The 22,158-nt window shown below is 37.1% G+C and overlaps 3 protein-coding genes across 8 annotated transcripts in view; 2 read left to right on the top strand and 1 right to left on the bottom strand.

The window, feature by feature from the left end:
* The first annotated feature begins 1,526 nt into the window (after nt 1–1,526).
* map6b (microtubule-associated protein 6b) lies at nt 1,527–12,959 on the top strand. Of its 2 annotated transcripts, XM_048161833.1 has the most exons (4): nt 1,527–3,566; nt 5,224–5,440; nt 9,085–9,124; nt 11,479–11,613. In XM_048161833.1, the coding sequence occupies exons 1-3, from the start codon at nt 2,848–2,850 to the stop codon at nt 9,118–9,120; spliced, it is 972 nt and encodes a 323-aa protein (XP_048017790.1). In that variant the 5' UTR covers nt 1,527–2,847; the 3' UTR covers nt 9,121–9,124; nt 11,479–11,613. The 2 variants fall into 2 exon arrangements, with proteins under 2 accessions (XP_048017790.1, XP_048017789.1); XM_048161832.1 differs by lacking the exon at nt 9,085–9,124 and having other exon boundaries at nt 2,047–3,566; nt 11,479–12,959.
* A 1,906-nt stretch (nt 12,960–14,865) lies between these two features.
* Nucleotides 14,866–20,907, top strand: zgc:112083 (uncharacterized protein LOC550461 homolog). Of its 2 annotated transcripts, none has more exons than XM_048160919.1 (10): nt 14,866–15,169; nt 15,427–15,583; nt 15,714–15,940; nt 16,023–16,134; nt 16,213–16,365; nt 17,272–17,346; nt 19,058–19,178; nt 19,274–19,412; nt 19,732–19,856; nt 19,947–20,907. In XM_048160919.1, the coding sequence occupies exons 2-10, from the start codon at nt 15,433–15,435 to the stop codon at nt 20,353–20,355; spliced, it is 1,512 nt and encodes a 503-aa protein (XP_048016876.1). In that variant the 5' UTR covers nt 14,866–15,169; nt 15,427–15,432; the 3' UTR covers nt 20,356–20,907. The 2 variants fall into 2 exon arrangements, with proteins under 2 accessions (XP_048016876.1, XP_048016875.1); XM_048160918.1 differs by having other exon boundaries at nt 14,867–15,169; nt 19,729–19,856.
* auts2b (activator of transcription and developmental regulator AUTS2 b) overlaps nt 20,768–22,158 on the bottom strand; it is a 27,050-nt gene continuing 25,659 nt past the window's right edge. For all 4 annotated transcript variants that reach the window (XM_048160915.1, XM_048160916.1, XM_048160917.1 and 1 more), the window contains one exon: nt 20,768–22,148. In XM_048160915.1, coding sequence (XP_048016872.1) covers nt 21,041–22,148 — 1,108 coding nt within the window. In that variant the 3' untranslated portion in view covers nt 20,768–21,040. The remainder of the gene's footprint in view (nt 22,149–22,158) is intronic.

Below are 22,158 nucleotides of genomic sequence, written 5' to 3'. Positions count from 1 at the left end.
TCCTGAATGTGTCTGTGAAGTTTCAGCTCAAAATACCCCATAGATTTTTTTTAATTAATTTTTTTAACTGCCTATTTTGGGGCATCATTATAAACGCGCCAATTTTATGCTGCGGCCCCTTTAAATCCCATGCTCTCCGCCCACAGAGCTCGCGCTTGCCTTAAACAGTGCCTTAACAAAGTTTACACAGCTAATATAACCCTCAAAATGGATCTTTACAAAGTGTTCGTCATGCATGCGGCATGCATGCGTCGGATTATGTGAGTATTGTATACTGTTATATTGTTTACTTCTGATTTTGAATGAGTTTGATAGTGCTCTGTGGCTAACGGGTAATGCTACACTGTTGGAGAGATTTATAAAGAATGAAGTTGTGTTTATGCATTATACAGACTGCAAGTGTTTAAAAATGAAAAAAGCGACGGCTCTTGTCTCCGTGAATACAGTAATAACCGATGGTAACTTTAACCACATTTAACAGTACATTAGCAACATGCTAACGAAACATTTAGAAAGACAATTCACAAATATCACTAAAAATATCATGTTATCATGGATCATGTCAGTTATTATCGCTCCATCTGCCATTTTTCGCTATTGTTCTTGCTTGCTTACCTAGTCTGATGATTTGGTTGTGCACATCCAGACGTTAATACTGGCTGCCCTTGTCTAATGCCTTTTATAATGTTGGAAACATGGGCTGACATATGCAAATATTGGGGGCGTACATATTAATGATCCCGACTGTTACGTAACAGTCGGTGTTATGTTGAGATTCGCCTGTTCTTCGGAGGTCTTTTAAACAAATGAGATTTATATAAGAAGGAGGAAACAATGGAGTTTGAGACTCACTGTATGTCATTTCCATGTACTGAACTCTTGTTATTCAACTATGCCAAGATAAATTCAATTTTTCATTCGAGGGCACCTTTAACATAGCATGTTTGCGTTGTCTACTTAAATTATGTTTGTCTTTCATAATATTTAGCAAATATTTGGTAAATGTTCTAAAAACCTATTTGCAATGCAAATTCTAATTGCATAAAATAAATTGTAAAGTAATGATTAAGTAGCCTACTATATTGCATGAAAAACATCTGTTGCTCTTTGTATTTAGAGTTGATTCCACTTTGGTCCTCAAGAGAGCAGCATTTGTATAAAATCATAAAAATCTCATAAAATCACCAAGGAGCTGCTGCAGATTTAATACAAATCTCAAATAGACAGCACTTCTAGCACACAAGGAGATTCAAGTGGATTTGCATCCATGCACATGTGAATTTAAAACACAAAAACCAGCAATACTTACACTGTTGTATTGTCATGCAGTCTAATCCCCCTACTGATTAGAAGGAAAAGGCAAAATGGCAGAAATCTGAGGATACTGAACAGCAGGCCAAACAAAGAGTGCATGCTATAACCTCTCATCCAAAAACTCCTTTTGAAAGGCTTGAACTAAGGTTTCTGATATCAGGTTTTACCTCGCTTGTCACTTCGGTCACTTTTAGTCTACTTCTGGAATTTCTGACATGATATTTTAATTGAAGTAAGGCGTTACTTTCCAATTTGGCCGTACAGTGTTTAGCAGGATGCAGAGCACACCAGCATCACTGGATAAGCTGCATTGAGCTAACCATGCTGGAGTGCCCCACCCCATGGGTTACACAATACACACATGCACAACACACACTGCTATCATTGCATGTACCACTAGATGGTATGTTATACACATGCATGAATGAAACAAAAGAAACTGGATGTAGCTTCATTAATGCAGGGTGGGTCCAATATTCACCCCAACAAAAGCACATGTAAGTGCTGGAATTGTAGCACAAGATTTCACAGAATATCTTCCAAACTGTATTCAAATCAAAATGAGGGGGGACAAATACTGACCAACCAACATTTACTTGTAAATTTCCTTCAACTAGGAAAGCATATTTAAAAAAGTTTTAAAGTGTTAGTGAAAGCATGTGTTTTATTCATAGTCATAATTGTAACTGCTGAGAAACTGAGTCAAAATTAGCTTAATTGGTCAATTGTAGGCTACCCAAGAATGTTGCAAACAATACAATAACAATTTTATAATTTATATAATCATTCATTCATCATAACAATCATTCGATTACAATAACTCCCACATGTTTACACATATTGTGCACATTAAGTAAGGCGGTCAATCTTAATAACGCATCAATAATAGACTACTTTAATATTACATGAATCAAATATGGCAGTTGTATCTGTATTATGGTGTTTTTTTATAGTTGACAACTCAACTAAAATATACCACCAACTCTTTTCAGAACCCTAGTAACCAATGCAACATATACATACGGGTCTTCAGATCAACAAGTTCAAGAATCATGTACCCTTTGTAGGCAGAAATGGTGAAGCAGTGGGTGGACCCACGATGTGTGTCAGTGTTGAAATGGTTAAACGAGCGGCGTCTCCACCCGATGCTGTCCAGACGCTGACGGCTGCAGGTGACAGTTCAGTCCGCAGATCACGAGCGTTTTCCGAGGAAACACGAGAACCGGGGCGGTGTCTCGGTCATACAACTGTCGCCTGAGAGGGTGTCTTTGCTATACTGTAAAGGCATATTTAATTTGTAACTGTTAGAAAACAATCGCATCGAAATTACTTAGCCGCTGCTGAGAGAAGTGCGCACGCGCGTGCGCTACGCTACAGGGGATTTCAAGAGTCTGGAAGGATTTCTCGCATCACAAGGAGCATTAATAGGAAGAAGCCTCTCTGTCCTGACAGAATTTAGATTTTATGCATTGTATTTCTCATCTCTGAAGTGTTTCTCTTCAGATTCAAGCCTTCGCCTCGTCGTTATCGATCATGGCATGGCCCTGTATAACCAGGGCTTGCTGCATCAACCGCTTCTGGAGTGAGTTGGACAAAGGTGACATTGCAGTGCCTTTGGTTTTCACGAAGTATTCAGACGTGGCCGAGGTGCAACATCTGCACCCTCAACCCAAACCAATATTATCACAGAAGCCGGTCACCACAGAAGCTCAACCTGCCCATAGCGCTCAGCAGGAGGCGTTGGCCAGAGCGACTCACGCCGCTGCTGATGCCGCAGCATCATCAACTCAAGATGGGTCAGGCGCTTCTGTGATGCGCGAGGATTTCAAAGCCTGGAGTGTTCGTCCGGAACGAAGCTGCAAACCCAGAAACGAGTATCAGCCATCAAAGACCCCTTTCAACAACGTGACTCAGTACCAGAAAGATTATAAACCGTGGCCCATTCCGAAAAAAGGAGATCATCCGTGGATTCCCAAACCCACTCCTGCTGCGCCCTGTAAGGCCGAGGGCAAGTTCTCCAAACAGGAGCAGGCCACTTCTGAGGTTGAAACCGGCGTGGAAAAATGTGAGATTGAGGAAAAGCAGCATGAAAAAGAGAGTAAAGAAAGGAGAAAGAAGTTAGACAAAAAAGAGCACGTGTCAGAGGGGGTCAAAATGGAGCAAAATGTTCCAGTGGAGGGTAAGAGGAGGTCAGCTGCAGATGCTCTCAACAGGCAGATTAAGCAGGAAGTCAAATCTGGAAGCTCATATAGGTAAATATTTCATTTTTATGCAGTTAATAACTTTCCAATGGGTCAATAATCCTGATCAAATTGCCTGTAGGTGAAAGAAAATTCATGTTATGTATTATTTTTTTATTATTAAGAGACTCTATTAATAGACTGATATTAGAATAATATATTAATCCTACAATATCTAGCTGTTTTGAGATTATTGTGATTCCTAGCTAACAATTTTTGGTTCACAGAACATTCTGGGAAGCTAAGCTTATAAAAATAAATTCTAAAAATAACCATTAGAGAACATTCTGTATGTTTTGTTTAGGTGCAATGATTTATGAAATGCTCATTTTTGGTTACCAAAAAGAACCAACAAAGAACATTCCTAGAACGTTATTGTTTGGTTCCTAAAAAACCAACAAATGGGAACCATTTGCTAACATTAGGGGAACACTCTGTTTGCTGGGTTACCATATTCGTTGATTAACAGAAATGTCATTTTCTACATCGGCCATTGAAAAACTCACATTGATATAGTCACTATTTATATATATATAAATTTATATATACACACATATTCAGGGACGTTTCCTCCAAAGAGGCAAGGATGAGAACAAATAGGATGAGAAAATAATCCATATTACAAAATAAAACAATGCAAATTTGACAAAATGTGACATTAAAAGTGTATAAATCACTCGTTTTTCTAAAGTAACACTATCCAGCAGCGACACCAGCGGGTAAAGTTACAATGGGACGCCAGAGTCTATCGTGCCTCCCCTGAGCCCATTGACTTTTAACAAACCCCCTAAAGTGTGCTGTGGGTTTAGTGGGGGATAACTGAAAATGAATGGGGGAAAGTCACGTGAGAGGAGGAAATGCCTCCATCACGCTATAATTGGATGTGATTGGTTATGATTGGTTCACGCAATATTGATTTTGAACATGATACGTGATATTGATCATGTACCCAAAATCAACTCCCTTGTTGGGTCTGTAAATATGGGCTGCAACTCTCTTGAATCCAATGCAGCTTCTAGTCTCACCAATGTTACTTTTTTGCACTAGATTAATTTTTGCGCTAGTTTGTTATTGTACATAGACAAAATGCTGGAGATTTTGGAGAACCAGTCATTGAAAAACCCTTGCCATCCACTGAACTGATTATTGGGTATTTTTCTATTTTTACATAAAAACAAAACTATAGAATCAGATCACTAGACATGTAGCCTCTGAAACAGAAGATTTTATCAATGAACCTTATTTAAGAACAAGATTTAAGGTATGGTTTAGATCCAGTCTTTGAAAAATATCACCAGTCACCAGTGTAATTTCCTCCCTCTGGGTCTCTGAGAGGTTTTTCACCCTGAAATATGTTGAGTCATTCTTTAGTTTTCAGATCATTTTGTGCAGAGTCACTCTGCATATAGCTGTCATAAAACAGATGCACCTCAATGGCCCAATTTGTTTGTCCTGATTTCTTTACAAGGCATCCGTTTTGGTTGAGTAATGATGCTGAATATTAACTTTACTCTCTTTAAATAGTCCAGAGCCTCAACTATTGATGTCAACTAAATAAAGCATATGTATATGGTTGTTGACCAGGTTATTGGTCTTCTGACCATTTTTGATTACTCTGCCCTTTTGTATATGTATAATTACAAAATATTAATTTTCAAAATTTTTCCAGAACGGAGTTCAAGGCTTACACAGATGTCAAACCAGTGAAACTCATCAAAGCCAAATCTCAGTACAAACTCCTAGTGGAGGAAAAGACCAACCTGGAGACCAGTTACAGCGCCACCTTTAAAGGAGAGCAGGTCAAACCTCAGGCCACAGACAATAAGCTGATGGATCGCCGTCGGATACGAAGCCTGTACAGTGAACCAAGCAAAGAGTCCAGCAAGGTATGCTGTTTTCTCAGGTCATCAGTTTATGATGGATTGCACAATTTGTTGAGCTATATTGCCTTGTTTTATTACCGGAGCAATAAAATTAACAACTACAGATATGAGCGTAATCATCAAAAATGTAATTACACTGTGAGGGATGAAATTGTAATATTTTCTTAATATGGGGCTCCAACATTTGTCAGTTTAATGCTGTCAATTATGAGACAGGAAAGTTCAGTCTTAAAGGGATAGTTCATCCATCATTTACTCACCCTCATTACAGTTATACATGCAGTGTAATTTTAGCATTAGTTATAAACTATTATAGTATTTATTCATATTTCGATTTGTTGTGTGCTTTTTGCCTTTTTTTAGTTTTGTAGTTTTTTTATATTTCTTTGTAGCTGTAATTAATTTTTATTTAAAATTTAGCTTTTGTAATCTTTATGGATGCTTGTTTCTGCCACTGAATAAAAGAAGGTAATTGCAACTTTTCATCTCACAATTCTGACATTTTTTTCCGCAATTGCAGTTTTACAGAATTGCATGATATAAACTCGCAATTGCATGTTATAAAGTCAGAATTGTGAGAAAATGTCAGAATTGTGAGCTGACTTTTTCCCCCGCAGAACTGGACTTTATAACTCGCAATTGTGAGTTTATACAGTGCCTATAGAAAGTCATCATACCCCTTGGAAATAGTTACTTTATTTGTCGTACAGCCTGAAATCAAAACCCATTCCAAAAAAAAAAACCTTTTCCAGCTTTATTTACAAATTTTGCCTTACAACAAAAAAGAACAGAAATGAAAAAAGCAACAGTTCTGAAAAATAATTTTTAAAAAAAATGAAAAACTAGAATAACAGGGTTGGAAAAGTCATCAGTCCCTTGATTTAATACTTCGTAGAGCCACCTTTTGCTTTAATTACAGCCATTATTCATTTTGAATATGCCTGTACTAGCTTTGCACACCTAGATTGGGGAACATTTGCTAATTCTTCCTTACAGAATTGCTCACGTTCAGTCAAATTCCGTGGTGAGCGGCAATGGACTGCTCTCTTCAAGTCCATCCACAGGTTTTCTATCGGATTTAAGTCAGAGCCAAATATAGTGCTTGGAGTTCAGTCCAAAAAGGTCAATTGTGGTCTCATCAGACTAAAGCACCTTTTGCCAAAGCATCAGAGTCTTCCAGGTGTGTTTTTGTATAGCGCAAACAAGACTGAGTGTGGCAGTTTTGTAGGAAAGGCTTCTTTCTTTCAGTGCTATGTTTGGTGAAAAGCAAACCCAGCACACCACCCAAAACACACCATACCTACTGTGAAGCATGGCGGTGGCAGCATTATGTTGTGGGGGTGTTTCTCTTCAGCCCGGACTGGGCTGTCCTTGAGTAGCCAAGTCAGAGCCCTGACTTAAATCCGATAGAAAATCTGTGGATGGACTTGAAGAGAGCAGTCCATTGCCGCTCACCATGGAATTTGACTGAACTTGAGGAATTCTGTAAGGAAGAATGGGCAAATATTCCCCAATCTAGGTGTGCAAAGCTAGTACAGACATACAGTACAGCCAAAAGTTTGGAACCACTAAGATTTGTAATGTTTTTAAAAGAAGATTCATCTGCTCACCAAGGCTACATTTATTTAATTAAAAATACAGTAAAAAACAGTAATATTGTGAAATATTATTACAATTTAAAATAACAGTTTCTATTTGAATATATTTCACAAGGTAATTTATTCCTGTGATGGTAAAGCTGAATTTTCAGCATCATTACTCCAGTCTTCAGTGTCACATGATCCTTCAGAAATAATTCTAATATGCTGATCTGCTGCTCAAGAAACATTTAATGTGTACAATTGTACAAAATATTTGTGTACAATATTTTTTTTCAGGATTATTTGATGAATAGAAAGTTCAAAAGAACAGTGTTTATCTGAAATCTAATCTTTTGTAACATTATAAATGTCTTTACTGCCACTTTTGATTGATTTAATGCATCCTTGCTGAATAAAAGTATTAATTTCTTTTCAAAAAAATAAAAATAAAAATAAAAATTCTTACTGACCCCAAACTTTTGAACGGTAGTGTATAATGCTACAGAAGCTTTGTATTTCAGATAAATGCTGTTCTTTTGAACTTTCTATTCATCAAGGAATCCTGAAAAAAAAAGTACACAACTGTTTTCAATATTGAAAATAATCATAAATGTTTATTGAGCAGCAAATCAGCATATTAGAATGATTTCTGAAGGATCATGTGACACTGAAGACTGGAGTAACGATGCTGAAAATTCAGCTTTGCATCACAGGAATAAATTACTTTGTCAAATATATTTAAATAGTACACAGTTATTTTAAATTATAATAATATTTCACAATATTACAGTTTTTTACTATATTTTTAATTAAATAAATGTAGCCTTGGTGAGCAGACGAAACTTCTTTTAAAAACATTAAAAATCTTAGTGGTTCCAAACTTTTGGACTGTACTGTATCTAAAAAGATTAATGGCTGTAATTAAAGCAAAAGGTGGCTCTATGAAGTATTAAATCAGGGAACTGATGACTTTTCCAACCCTGTTATTATAGTTTTTCAGTTTTTTATTAATTTTCAGAACTGTTGCTTTTCCTTTCATTACTTTGATGCTGTAAGGGGGGAATTGTATGATATAAACTGGCAATTGCGAGAAAAAAAGTCAGAATAGCGAGATATTAACTTGCAATTGTGAGAAAAAAAAGTCAGAATTGCGAGATAAAATAAAAAATAATTAAAAGATAATTGCGACTTTTAACTTAATTCTTACTTTTTTTCTCAGAATTCTGAGAAAAAAAGTCAGAATTGTTAGTTAAAAGTCACAGTTATGTTTTAATTATTTTTGTTCCGTGGCAGACACAAGCTTGCGCAAATCTTAGTACTTCAACATAAACTTATATGAATTTTTATTAGTTTTTTAAGTTTATGTTTTTCATCTAAAATGTATTTTTTATTTCAGCTTTATTTCAATTAATGAAAATTATTTTTTAATATGTTTTAGTTTTAGTTAACAATAACAACACTGTCCACAACTTATTTTCTTAGTAGACATTTGGAAGAATTGTGCTGATTCTATTTGCCACTCAATTAGCCCCAGTGGGACTTTCCAGCTTTAAAAGGAAGCAAAAACACCATTAAAGTGGCTCTAAGTCTTCTTTTGATGTCATATGATAGTTTTTTGTGACAAAACAGACTGACATTTGATAATCTTCCCATCCAGTGAGCTGTTAACTGGATGGTGCTGGTATCTTCTGTGGCCAGATCATTGAGTCTGTGAGTTATACTCAAACCACATCAGTCCGGGTCATGAATCATTCAAGTGGATCAAACGATTCATTAAAAACTTCAGACTTAAAAGAATGATTCGTTCACAGATCAGCAGCTTTATTACAGAAACATTCTAACTCACAATCCTATCCTATCTGTTTAGTAACCATGGTAATTTCACTTATGAAATAGAACATCCTACACAGAAAAACAAATACAGGTTTGGAATGATTTGAGGGTGAATAACTAATGATAGAATGATTCCTTTAAATATAAAAGCAAATATGTTGAAAGAGGACAATTTTCTAGTGTTTATGTGCATGTAATGTGTTGATGTAGCCCCTCCCTCTCTCACTCTCATAGGACTGTTCTGACAGTGACAGCAGCTCTGTTCTGTAGTCAGGTGTGTTCAGTGTTTCTTTTGGCCAGCATGGATCTAGAGTATTTCACCATACAGCTGCACCATCACGGAGATCCTCAGTGGGACCGATTCTGATTAAATCCTCTTCACAATGAGGATTTGCTCAACACTATGCTTTTTTTTTTTCTTTTTTTTTTGCATGAAACTATAGTATCTTCACTATCAAGAGGGGCTCTATTTGGCTTCCATTGTAACTGAATGCAAATGATTTATGCAAGGTTACTGGCTTCAGAAACATGGAACAGAAGTGGTTGAGTGCAAAAGATACTAATAGGTTACCACTCCATTAGTATCGAAAGTAAGCTCACATTGATCACTGTGATCATGCTATTGTGCAAGGCATCTGAATGAAGCACAACCTTGCAAAATAGCAAAAATTCTCCATTATTGGAAAGCACAGGTGAACTGGGATTAGTCACACATTATATATGTTTTATATAAACTTTTGTGACACATTGTGATAGCTTGCTTTAAAGGACTTGGCTTAGATATAGGCTGTCATCAAAAACTAACTGCATCTCTTATTTTGAGTATGCAGAACAATTCACCTCTTGTTTTGAACACATCATCTACATTTAATAGGGCCTGAAAATCACATCCTAACACATATTTCTGTCATGAGATACTAACTTGGATGTCACTATACTAATTGAAACATGATTCAGAAATATTTTATTGACATTTTAAATATACAGTATGCACTTGAGGGCCAATGATTATATTTCCACTATAAATCAAACACTTTTCCTGTTTATTTATTTGTTTCTCAACCGTGTGGCACTTACGGGATCCATGTGTTTACCATAAAGGTTTATAGGTAAAAACTACTCTACCAATAAAAAGTTTGGAGTTAGTAAGATTTTTGAAAGAAGTCTTATGCTTACCAAGGCTGTAATTATTTGATCAAAAATACAGTAAAATCAGTAATATAATAAAAAAATGCTATTTATATATTAATATATATGAAATGGTTAGTTCACCCAAAAATGAAAATAATGTCATTTATTACTCACCCTCATGTCGTTCCATACTTGTAAGACCTTCGTTCATCTTCAGAACACGACCACTGATTCGAAACAAAAGATTCGTAAAGCTTCATGAAGCAGCGTTTTAAAACCGCCCATCACTAGATATTGTTGAATAAAGTCGTTATTTTGTTTTTTTGGTGCACAAAAAGTATTCTCGTCGTTTCATAACATTAAGGTTGAACCACTGTAATCACATGAACTGTTTTAAATATGTCTTTAGTAGCTTTCTCGGCATTGAAAGTGTTAATTGTCTTGCTGTCAATGGAGGCCTCACTGAGCCATCGGATTTTATCAAAAATATCTTAATTTGTGTTTTGAAGATGAACAAAGGTCTTACGGGTGTGGAACGACATGAGGGTGGGAAATTAATGATAGAATTTTCATTTTGGGGTGAATTAACCCTTTAAATATGCCTTATACGGACTGTCTATTTACACTAGGTGCAAATAGTGTCCCTTGTTGGCAAACACTATTTACACTAGCTCCGCCCACCAATGTCTGGTTGGGTCTCTGAAGTTTTAAAAAAGAGGCATGGAATTCAACATCTTCAGTGGTGCCGCAGTAGAGAGTAAGGCTCAGAAACCTGGCATTTAACGTGATCGACGTGGGTTCGAATCCACCTTTTTCCGAGCTTGCATTTATTTTCAATAGAAATGAAAAGCGGAAATAAACTGCGAACGAGTGTTTAATAATAATAAAATTGTTTAGGTAGGGTTAGGGGAAGGAGTAGGGAGGGTTTTTGTTCTCCCAATAAGTTAGCATCCATTTAATAATTTTAATAAATATAATGGTGCAAATAGTACCTGCCAATATAAAGTATAGATAGCTAATTTCTATTTACACTTATTGCAAAGAACTGAAACATTTACATGGTGTAAATAGAATCTGTTGCTATTTTCACCTATAGTGTAAATATCATATGACTACGAAAATGCTATTTTCACTTTGTGCAAAATAGCCGCTGCCTTATTTATATATTATTATTATTATTATTATAAAAGAACTGTTTCTTATTATTATCAGTGGTGAAAACTTTGATGAATAGAAAGTTCAAAAGAACAGCGTTTACATATTTTGTAAAATTATAAATGTCACTCTTGATCAATTTAATGTGTCCTTGCGTAATAAAAGTATTAATTTTTTTTTTTTTTTTTAAATCATACTGGCCCCAAACTTTTGAACGGTAGTGTATATGGTAAACATGATATTTTTACATTTAAAACAAACATTAACAGTTAAATAAATAATAAATAAATGTTTTGCAGTTTTGAATAATGCACGAAAATGTCTCTTTTTTTTTTCCTGTAGGTGGAGAGGCATCATTTATCACTTTCCAAGCCAAAAAAGACAACAAGCCATAGCAAAACAGTGAAAAAAGCAAAGGAGAAGCCAATCGCTGGGAGTCAAGCTGCCAAAAAGAAAACCTCAGTGAGCAACCAGGAGCCAAAGCCAGAGGGAGGGGTCACCAAGAAAAGCAAAGAAATGATCAACAGACTAGCCGAGGCAAAAGATTAAGTGCACTTTTGTGTTTGGGGGGTTGAGGAGGCTATAATATGGAATAGAGGACTCTCATCCCCATGTTCATGACCTTACTCTAATGGCTTGACTCTGATGGTGTCTTTACCTACGTATTGTAGTGGATCAAGGCTTGTCTGCTTGATTTGTCTTGACTGTGCGGCCACTGTCCTGTCTATTATGAATCTTATCTTTGCTTTTGCCCCGCATCTGCTCCCTTTACATATACATCAATAGCTTTCTCTGTGGCAAAGATGATTCACGGATCCCTGTTGCATGCTGCCTCTGAGCAAATGGCCATAAGCCTTATTATATAAGATAAGGTTTTTGCTTTATCTTGCATTGAAAGATATTTACTGGTTGTTTCTTTCAAGCAATCTCATTTAATGTTATATGAACTTCATTTGAAGAAGTATATGGACCACTCTTAATTAGATGCACCAATAGCATTGATCAAACTCTTAAGACGATATTTTTCACAACACATTCAGATTATAGCAATATTATATTCCTCACTTACAATCTACAATGAACACAAGAATGTCTAAACATCTCAAACCGCATGTTTAAAGATTGTGTGACACTGGAAATTAGCAGTTAGGAGCTTCACGAGTCAACAAGCGCACCACGTTTAGCAAATGAACACGATCCAGAATAAAAATGAGTATTTCAGTTCTTTCAACAACAGTGCCAGTCAGCAGGCATGGTCTCTCTTAAAGTGTGATTGTTACCTTGTAGTGTAAAGCATTATGCTATAGAAACATACTTACGCTAAGCTTGCTCTGCTCTCAATAAAAAGCAACATTCAGATGTGATTTCCTATGCTCCATGCAATGTAATAAGACAATTTGCTGATGTAAACCTAAACCTGCTTGCTTTCCTTGCATATAATATTGATGATTGAATTGGGAAAGATGCTGCTAACCATACAACTGAAGTCCATGCGATTGACAGACAGAAGCATGCCCATCATAGTCATCTGTATGTTAATCATCATTCTGACCCGATCTGTTCTGTGAGCATGGTCCAGAGGGGTGAGAGCCTTCTCAGTGTAAATCTACAGCCTCTTGGTCCTGAGCTTCTCCTGGGTTGTCCTACACGTGCTGTGCACACCATTCTAGGTGCTATCCTCAAGCTATGCTTTCCATAACAGTAGTGCCTGTATATTGAGCAACATAGGGCCATCAGATGTCCAAGTGGTAATTCTAAGTGTGATGTGCTTATGTTGTGAGCTTGCATTGAATGAAATTGATTAAAATCATTAAATAAATACATTTGTGATGTTTTTTGTTTCTTGAAACTTTCAAGGTTGATCAGTGTATTGATAGAAAAGCCTTTTTTTTTAGATATGACCCAAGCAAACTATAGAGAAAACTGATCCACAAGATTTTTTTAAAGAGACAAAAACTCATTTATGGGTCAATGACGAAAGTTTTTAAAAGTGTAAAAAAAACCATAGCCTAATAAAGATTTAATTCATTTTGAAGATTTATTAAAGTATTAGTCCACTTTTAAATTAAATTTTCCTGATAATTTACTCACCCCCATGTCATCCAAAATGTTCATGTCTTTCTTTCTTAAGTCGAAAAGAAATTAAGGTTTTTGATGAAAACATTCCAGGATTATTCTCCTTGAAGGTCAAAACTACAGTTTCAGTGCAGCTTCAAAGGGCTTTAAACGATACCAGACGAGGAATAAGGGTCTTATCTAGAGAAACGATAGGTCATTTTCGAAAAAAATGTAAATGTATATGCTTTATATAAACAAATGATCGCCTTTGTAAGTGCTTCCGCCAAAACCGCATTTCCGTATTCTTCAAAAAGCTTACGCTGTATGTCCTACGCCGGAGCACCAGTTACATTTTTTCCGTAAGTAGAATAGGGAAGGCGTAGGACATACAGCGTAAGCTTTTTGAAGAATACGGAAAGCGGAAGCACTTACAAAGGCGATTATTTGTGTTTATAAAGCATATACATTTACAGTTTTTTGGAAAATGACCGATCGTTTCACTAGATAAGACCCTTATTCCTCGTCTCGTATCTCGTAGGCCTACCTGTCACATGATATTGGTTAATCCAAATGACATCAATGAAATTCATTTTTCTGGACATTTTTTCTCATAACAAAGCAACGACTTCTACACATAATTTTAATACCATTTTGCACTATGTTGATATATGATGTTATAAAATTATATCAGAATAAAAAATATGTACATTTAGGCTATTACATTTTAAGATCACAAATGAAATGGCTGTATTGGCCTTTGGACGGTTAAACTGACTGAACTTTTGACGCTTCAAAAGCTTTAAAATACCTTTATATGTAGCAAAATATAATTAAAACCTTTTGGATTCAATAAAAGAGATCTAGTTGTTCTACCTTACATACTTTGGATGTCATATCTTTGTTTTGTATTATTATTAAGGCCTTTGGGGAAAAAAACAAAAAACGTCATTGACCCTTATATGATGCTATTGCTCAAACTTGAAACATCTGGCCACTTGAATCACACAGTTGAAGATGGTGGAGCTGTTGGCCTTCAGTGTTAGAAAAGGATTCCCAGCAGCGACTCAGTCGTCCTCACAAAATTCAATAAATAATTCAAGTCTCAGGCTCTGCATACTATAGTGCTGGCAAATTCAAGTCACTGCACGAATACTGTTTGGGTGTGGTGGTAAAAATGTGAAAAGCATAAATGAAATGGGTCATTGTATATGCCTATAACTTATTCAAATTAACAACATCCCATCTTTAAAGATAAAGAACAAACCGAAAATGTCTCATTTTTAAACCCAGCTACTTTTAATCTTATTTGAATGCAGTCATCACGTGCCCTCCAGCGGTTATTTTGAGTACTGCATATTTTCCCCACTTGTTTTTCTATTTTGAAGCATAAATAAAACCATTAAAATTGCATTACATACATATTTTAATATTGGTTATATATGTTAACATAAAATAAATAACAAAATTTGCAAATTGCAAACCAATACAAAAAGCTAGATCATTTAATTGAGCTTTTCCAATAATATTAAGAATTGTGTAATAATTTTTTATATCCCATGGAGATTAAAATATACCTATCATTAATTCACTTCCACCAGCGGTAAAACTACATGCTCTTTCAGACAAAAGCTCAAACCCTGATCCGCAGAAGAAAGATTCATCGGGACTTTTATTTTGCCTGTTACACGGAAACACATGTCATGACCTTCTCCATCCTCTCAAACAAACACTTTACCCGCGTTCCTGTCTGTCCTCTCATCCGCTCTTCGGACACGAAGTTTTATGTAATTTAATTTCCTAAACAATGAAACATTTTTACAGAACAGAGTCCATGTGCTCAATATATTTTAAGACTATGTGAATTTCCCTGTACATTGATGCCTGGATGTCTGCGCGCGCTTCTGAGCCTCGACCAGTTATTGAAACTGAACTAGCAACTGATCTTCAAACCAGCCCGTGACTCATTGACATCAAAGTAAGCGAATTTAATCATTCATAATCTCTTTGACAGCATCACGGTGTTGTAATAAGATTTATTTGCTTGTGTATGGAGCAGTAAACCAGAAGCACACAACCTTGTTTACATTATGAACTGTTTAACGTTTGTTTACTTCTCATGAGCTTGTCTCTAAAAAGTCTTACTGTTTTAAATTCACGTTGTTGTCATTACCAAATGCAGTGTATTTAGTATTCAGAAGTCTCCTGTTAATGTAGTTCTATGCTATCTTCAAGGTTAAAATGGCGAAAAGAAGAAATGTCTCTAAAATAGTGGTGACATGCGAGTGGGCTTCATGCACTTTCAAGAGTCAAAGCATGGAGGAGTTGAGTGATCACATGTCTATACATTTGAAGGAGCATCTTGGGGAAGGAGATGCCATGGAGGAACTGGGTAGGACATTGTTATGCATGCATAAACAGACAATTAAGCAGATCTACAATGAGGCAACATTTGAATTGTATGTAAGTTGCAATTAATGCACACATTAAGATGATAGTGTTTGCCATCATCTCTTTTATAGAGGATTATCCGTGCCTATGGAGGGGCTGTCAGTTCCTGGCGATGGGAAGCCAAAGTGAGCTTATCGCTCATGCCCATTTCCACATTTTCCACAGCAAGCTGAAATGCATCGGGACTCAGCTTCTTGAATCCCACCCCGAACTGGCTAGTTGCACTCAAGATCTCCATAGCAGCAGCCTACTCCCGGATGTCTCTGAGGGATTTGTCTGTCAGTGGCAGCACTGTGATGTTAGTATTGAGTGTCACTTCTGTTTTACTTAAATTATAGACATCATATAATGAGCTTATGTGATTCTTTTTGTGTTGTCAGAGTTCATTTAATAATCCTGAATGGTTCTACCGTCATGTTGACATGCATGCACACTGCACTGAGCTCCAGCCGCTTCCTGATCGACAGCAGGCCCTCTTCTGCAGCTGGTCAGGTAGTTGCTTTCTTCAAACATTTTTACTTGTTTATAATCGTTTTGTCTGTGTGAAATATTTTTGTTCTCTTTTTGTAGGCTGTGATGCTTTCTTTAAAATCAAGTACCGTCTGCGGGAACATCTGCGCAGTCATACACAGGAGCGACTGGTCGCTTGCCCCACCTGCGGCTGTATGTTCTCCAGCAATACCAAGTTCTTTGACCATATTCAGAGGCAAGCGGAACCGGAAGGTCTGTTTGTTTTGCATCATTCCTCTTCAATCATTGACTGATATTTAAAGGGTTAGTTGACCCAAAAATGAAAATAATGTAATTTATTACTCACCCTCATGCCGTTCCACACCCGTAAGACCTTCGTTAATCTTCGTAACGCAAATTAAGATTGTTGTTGAAATCCGATGACTCAGTGAGGCCTCCATAGGGAGCAATGACATTTCCTCTTTCAAGATCCATTAATGTACTAAAAACATATTTAAATTGGTTCATGTGAGTACAGTGGTTCAATATTAATATTATAAAGCGACGAATATTTTTGGTGCGCCAAAAAAACAAAATAACGATTTTCGAAAATTCAAAACACTGCTTCAGGAAGCTTCAGAGCATAAATGAATCAGGGTGTCGAATCAGTGATTCGGATTGCATGTCAAACCGCCAAACTGCTGAAATCACGTGACTTTGGCGCTCCGAACCGCTGATTCGACACAAAAGATTCATTATGCTCCGAAGCTTCCTTAAGCAGTTTTTTTAAATCGGCCATCACTATATAAGTCGTTATTTAGTTTTTTTGGCACACCAAAAATATTCTCGTCGCTTTATAATATTAATATTGAACCACTGTACTCACATGAACTGATTTAAATATGTTTTTAGTACAATAACGGATCTTGAGAGAGGAAATGTCATAGCTGGCTATGCAGGCCTCACTGAGACATCGGATTTCAACAAAAATATCTTACTTTGTGTTCCGAAGATGAACGGAGGTCTTACGGGTGTGAAACGGCATGAGGGCGAGTAATTAATGACGTTATTTTCATTTTTGGGTGAACTAACCCTTTATGATTGTCCTTTAAAAGTCTTTAGTTACTATAATACTTGTCTGTTGGCTGTAGTTGTTCCATAAATACATTTTTATTGCAGATTCTCTCACATGTGGACATTGTGACAAAGCATTTGCCAATGAGAGGCTGCTGAGAGACCATGTTCGTCAGCATGGTGAGTTCACTTAGAGTTTGAAACATTTGAATGGTTAGTTCACCCAAAAATGAAATTTCTGTCATTATTTCCTCACCTTCATGTCGTTCCAAACGTTTTGTTTTTATTTTAATTTTTAGTCTAATGAATTTAACTTCTGCTTTATAAAGCATTATTTTTATTTTTAGATTGTAATGTTACAATGTTAGAATGTAAAGTAACTCTCTTTTTTGCACATACTGTAGGCCTATTAGTGTGTCGGACTACATGGTTCCATTCCCTATTGTATTAATAGCTTTCAATATAAACACAATATTTGTAGGACAACATTAGGCAGGATGTTAAATTAAGATTTTTAAAAAGTAAATACAGATTTTTTTTTTTCTAAATCCAAATAGAAAAATGTAGAAAATACTGAGATAAATACCGCATATCGCCATTTAGCCAAAAAATAACGAGATATGACTTTTTAGCCATATCGCCCAGCCCTAATAGATGCTTTATATATCGTCACATTTATTTATATGCCACTTTATACAATACACAGTTTTAAAGGTGCCCTCGAATGAAAAATTGAATTTATCTTGGCATAGTTAAATAACAAGAGTTCAGTACATGGAAAAGATGTACAGTGAGTTTCAAACCCCATTGCTTCCTCTTTCTTATGTAAATCTCATTTGTTTAAAAGACTTCCGGAAAACACGCGGATCTCAACTTAACACTGACTGTTACGTAACAGTCGGGATCATTAATATGTACGCCCCCAATATTTGCATATATGCCAGCCCATATTCGAGCATTAGACAAGGAAAGGCTGTATTAACGTCTGGATCTGTGCACAGACAAGGTAAGCAAGCAAGAACAACAGCGAAAAATGGCAGATGGAGCAATAATAACTGACATGATCCATGATAGCATGATATTTTTAGTGATATTTCAAAATTGTCTTTCTAAATGTTTTGTTAGCATGTTGCTAATGTACTGTTAAATGTGGTTAAAGTTACCATCGTTTATTACTGTATTCACGGAGAAAAGAGTCGTCGCTATTTTCATTTTTAAACACTTACAGTCTGTATAATTCATAAACACAACTTCATTCTTTATAAATCTCTCCAACAGTGTAGCATTACCCGTTAGCCACAGAGCATAGCCTCAAACTCATAGAGAATCAAATGTAAACATCAAAATAAATAATTTACTCACATGATTCGATGTATGCACACAGCATGCATGACGAACATCTTGTAAAGATCCATTTGAGGGTTATATTAGCTGTGTGAACTTTGTAAATGCGCTGTAATATAGTCGAGAGCTCGTGTGGCAGGGAGCACGCAATTTAAAGGGGCGGCGCGCTGAAAAAATCAGTGTATAGTTAATGATGCCCCAAAATAGGCAGTTAAAAAAATTAATTTAAATAAATCTATGGGGTCACAGACACATTCAGGAGACACCTTAGACTTATATTACATCTTGTGAAAAAGCATTCTTGGGCACATTTAAAGCAACTTCACAATAATAAAATAACAGTATTAATGTTGCAAAATTATTAATTATTATTATTGTTCTTAAATTATGAAACAAATACAGTTTTAGCTATATAGCAACTCTGTTCAAAGTTGATTGAAGTTCAGTAACAATGTTGAATTATGAAACTAATTCAATTCAGCTATAAAGCAGCTCTACAGAAGACAAGTGTCGCCATTCAGTTAATCTGTTCTTTTTTTCCCCCCAGTGAATCATATAAAATGTCCTCTCTGTGACATGACATGCACGTCCCTCTCCACTTTGAAGATCCATATCAAGTTTCGTCACTGCGATGAGAGGCCCTTCCCATGTGACTTCTGTGAGAGCAGGTGGCTGCCGAGAGTTTGTACACTGTCCGCATACACTGAAAAAGTACTGAAATAATATATTGCTAATATTTAATGGTTTGTCTCCTTCCTTTTAGCTTCAAGAACCAGCATGATCTGCGGAGACACATGGAAACACACAACGAGGGAGCAGCGTACCACTGCACAGTAGAGGGCTGTGGATACTCTTCACGCATGGCCCACACCATGAACCAGCACTATAAACGAGTGCATGAGGTCAGCCAGCAGAGGGTGCTATAACATCAGCCATGCTTCATGTTTTAAGTTGACAGCATTTGAGTTACTATGTTGGTTACTATAGAGAATATTTCTGACATGTATTTTTAAAGTATGAAATGACATCTTTTTATTAATTGTATTTTTACATTATTATTGTTAATGTGTTAAATTAGTGTAATTCACCATTCACACACACACACACAAATGTTGTCAATAGAGATCAACTCCAGAACATTCTTTTAATCAGTGTTACTAAAATATCATAGGTAATTTAGTAATGACAGAAAATAACATGTATGATAACTGTCTGCAGCAGGACAACATGGTTCCGAGGTATAAGTGTCACCTTTGCGACAAGACCTTCTCATGGTGTTACACTCTCACTCTCCACCTTCGAAAGAAGCATCAACTCAAATGGCCATCTGGACACTCTCGTTTTAGGTATGTTAAAAGCAGTGCATAATATTTTAAGTGTAATTAGTTTCCTCTAAGCTATTTTCCTTCATGTGCTAACAATTGCCTGTTGAACAGGTATAAGAAGGATGAGGATGGGTATCTGCGGCTCAACATGGTGCGCTTTGAGACTGTAGAGGTTACAGAAGAGTTGATCAAGAACATGGCTGAAAAGCGCACCCCTCGCAAGGTCTCTGGTTCAACCGGCCACTCCAAGGAGCCCATGATGCATCCCGACAGCGGCAACAGCACTCCCCAAAACTCTTCATCTCCCTCTTCTCCTTCCTCATCATCTTCCACCTCAGAGCTCTTGGAGGGGGCTGATAGCAGTGCATTAAAAGGCGATGAAACATCTGTGTATTGTGTGTTGAACACTGTGACTGAGGTGATCGGGGAGCCAGAGGAAGTGACCCAGCCTGGTGAGCCATCAGGGGCTGTTAGAGCTCTGGCTGCAGTGGCTAGAGGTCTAGGAATGGATGTGGTGTAGTCTCATACCTGTCAAATGCAGTTTCACAGTGCAGATGCACAGTTTCATCAGATAACCTATGTAAGAATACACAACCTGTTTGACCTCCATTAGATCAATGTTTTTATAAACTAATATGCACAGTTCAGAGGATGATGTATAGCATTATCTTTTGTTTAGAATTTTGCTAGTGTTTTATTTGTTTTGTTTTTTTAAATGATCTCAGGTGTCTAATACATAGTTGTACATTTTTTTGGTCTGGAAACTCCATGTAGCACTTTGCTTGTTTTTTAAAAGTTTTATATAAATTTGATCTTGAATCTTTTTTTTATCTCTGTTTTAAAAGATGTTTGCTTTTATTTTTTAAAATAAATTACCAGGAACAATAGGGTGAGTTTGAGCATAAATTGCTAACATTTAATTTATTTGTTGAATATTGTGCTGTATTTTTGTTCCATTGTTGCCTTGTTATAGTTGTAAATAGTTTTTTTTTTTTTTTTTTTTTTTAAAGCCCTTTAGTTTTAAATATGTTGTCAACATTCAAAAAGAATAAAACCATTTTTCTCAGAAAAATCATTTTAATATTTTCTTGGACAAAAAAAAAAAAATCATTTCATAATTTTCACCACTGTACAATCCATGACTACACATTTTCACATGAAGTGCTTGATATACATGAGTCTGTCGGTTCCTGATACAGTACAGCTCACCGAGTTTCAGTGTCTCTGTGTGGATGTGAAACAGGTCTGTCCATAAGAGGGGTCATCCGTCTCGGAGACCCTGGTCTTGTCAGCAGCATTGGGAAAAGTGGATGTGGTTGGGTGTGTACATATGCAGCAGGGAGAGTCCTACTGAGTGAGCTGTAATGTGGGAGCCCTGTGCTGGGGTAAGCTGCTGTGAGGAGTCCTGGAGGCGGTAAGTGAGGGTCCAGTGCGGCATGGTGCATGGCCAGTAGGCGACCCCGCTCGCTCTCCTCTCTCAGTAGGGCCAGGCGCTGACGCTCCTCCAGCTGACTCCTTTGCTCTAGGGCCATGGACTGCAGAAACGGCTCTCGTGGGTAAGCAGGGTGCCCCATCATGGTGCGCTGGAGGGGGTCGTTTCTCATTAAGAGGTCCTTGCCCAAAGAGTCTCTACGAGGAAGGTCTAACCCCCGGTAAACATTCCGCATAGACTCCCAATGCTGAGGCGAGTAAGGCAGCCTTTCGGCTCCAGGTAATGGACTCATTCCAAGAAAAGGTGAGATCAGCCTAGCCCTGTCGAGACCAGGGTGGCCAGCTGGGATTCCTATAGGCAAAGGATGAGTAGAAAGAGGTGAAAGGTTTATCGCAGGGGCTCTGGGACCCTGCCATGGTTTTTCCAAGACCTTCTGGTGAGTTGTAACCTCGTGGTCCTGGTCGTCTCTCTTCTCCTCCTTGACCCTCACCTTGCTGCTCTTGGCATGGGGTTCATACTCAACTCTAATTTTCTTCTCAGCTGGCTCCCAGGGTTGGCTATCACCGTTTGACCGCTTGAGATCCTCTCTCTGTTGCTTGGGTGATGAACTCTCCTTTCCTGCTTGCTTGTCCTCAGCGGACTGCTGCTCACTCTTCACATCCTCTTCTCTTTTGTCACTCCGGATCTCTTTGTGTTTCTGCTCCTCGGTTTCTCGGGTCTGTTGCGGGAGCTCTTGGGCTTGTGTTTTCTCTTTTGCCCCCTCCTCGTCCTTGGACTCATCTGGAGAGGAACCTTTGAAGGACTCTGTTGATGGTTTGTTGTCAAGTGCACTGTTTCTGATGGGGGACAAATTCCTTCCATTTGATTTCTCTTTTGGCTCCCTGCAATGAT

Source organism: Megalobrama amblycephala, linkage group LG16 (assembly GCF_018812025.1).
Source record: "Megalobrama amblycephala isolate DHTTF-2021 linkage group LG16, ASM1881202v1, whole genome shotgun sequence".
Lineage (NCBI taxonomy): Eukaryota > Metazoa > Chordata > Actinopteri > Cypriniformes > Xenocyprididae > Megalobrama > Megalobrama amblycephala.
This window is presented reverse-complemented; position numbering and strand designations above follow the sequence as displayed.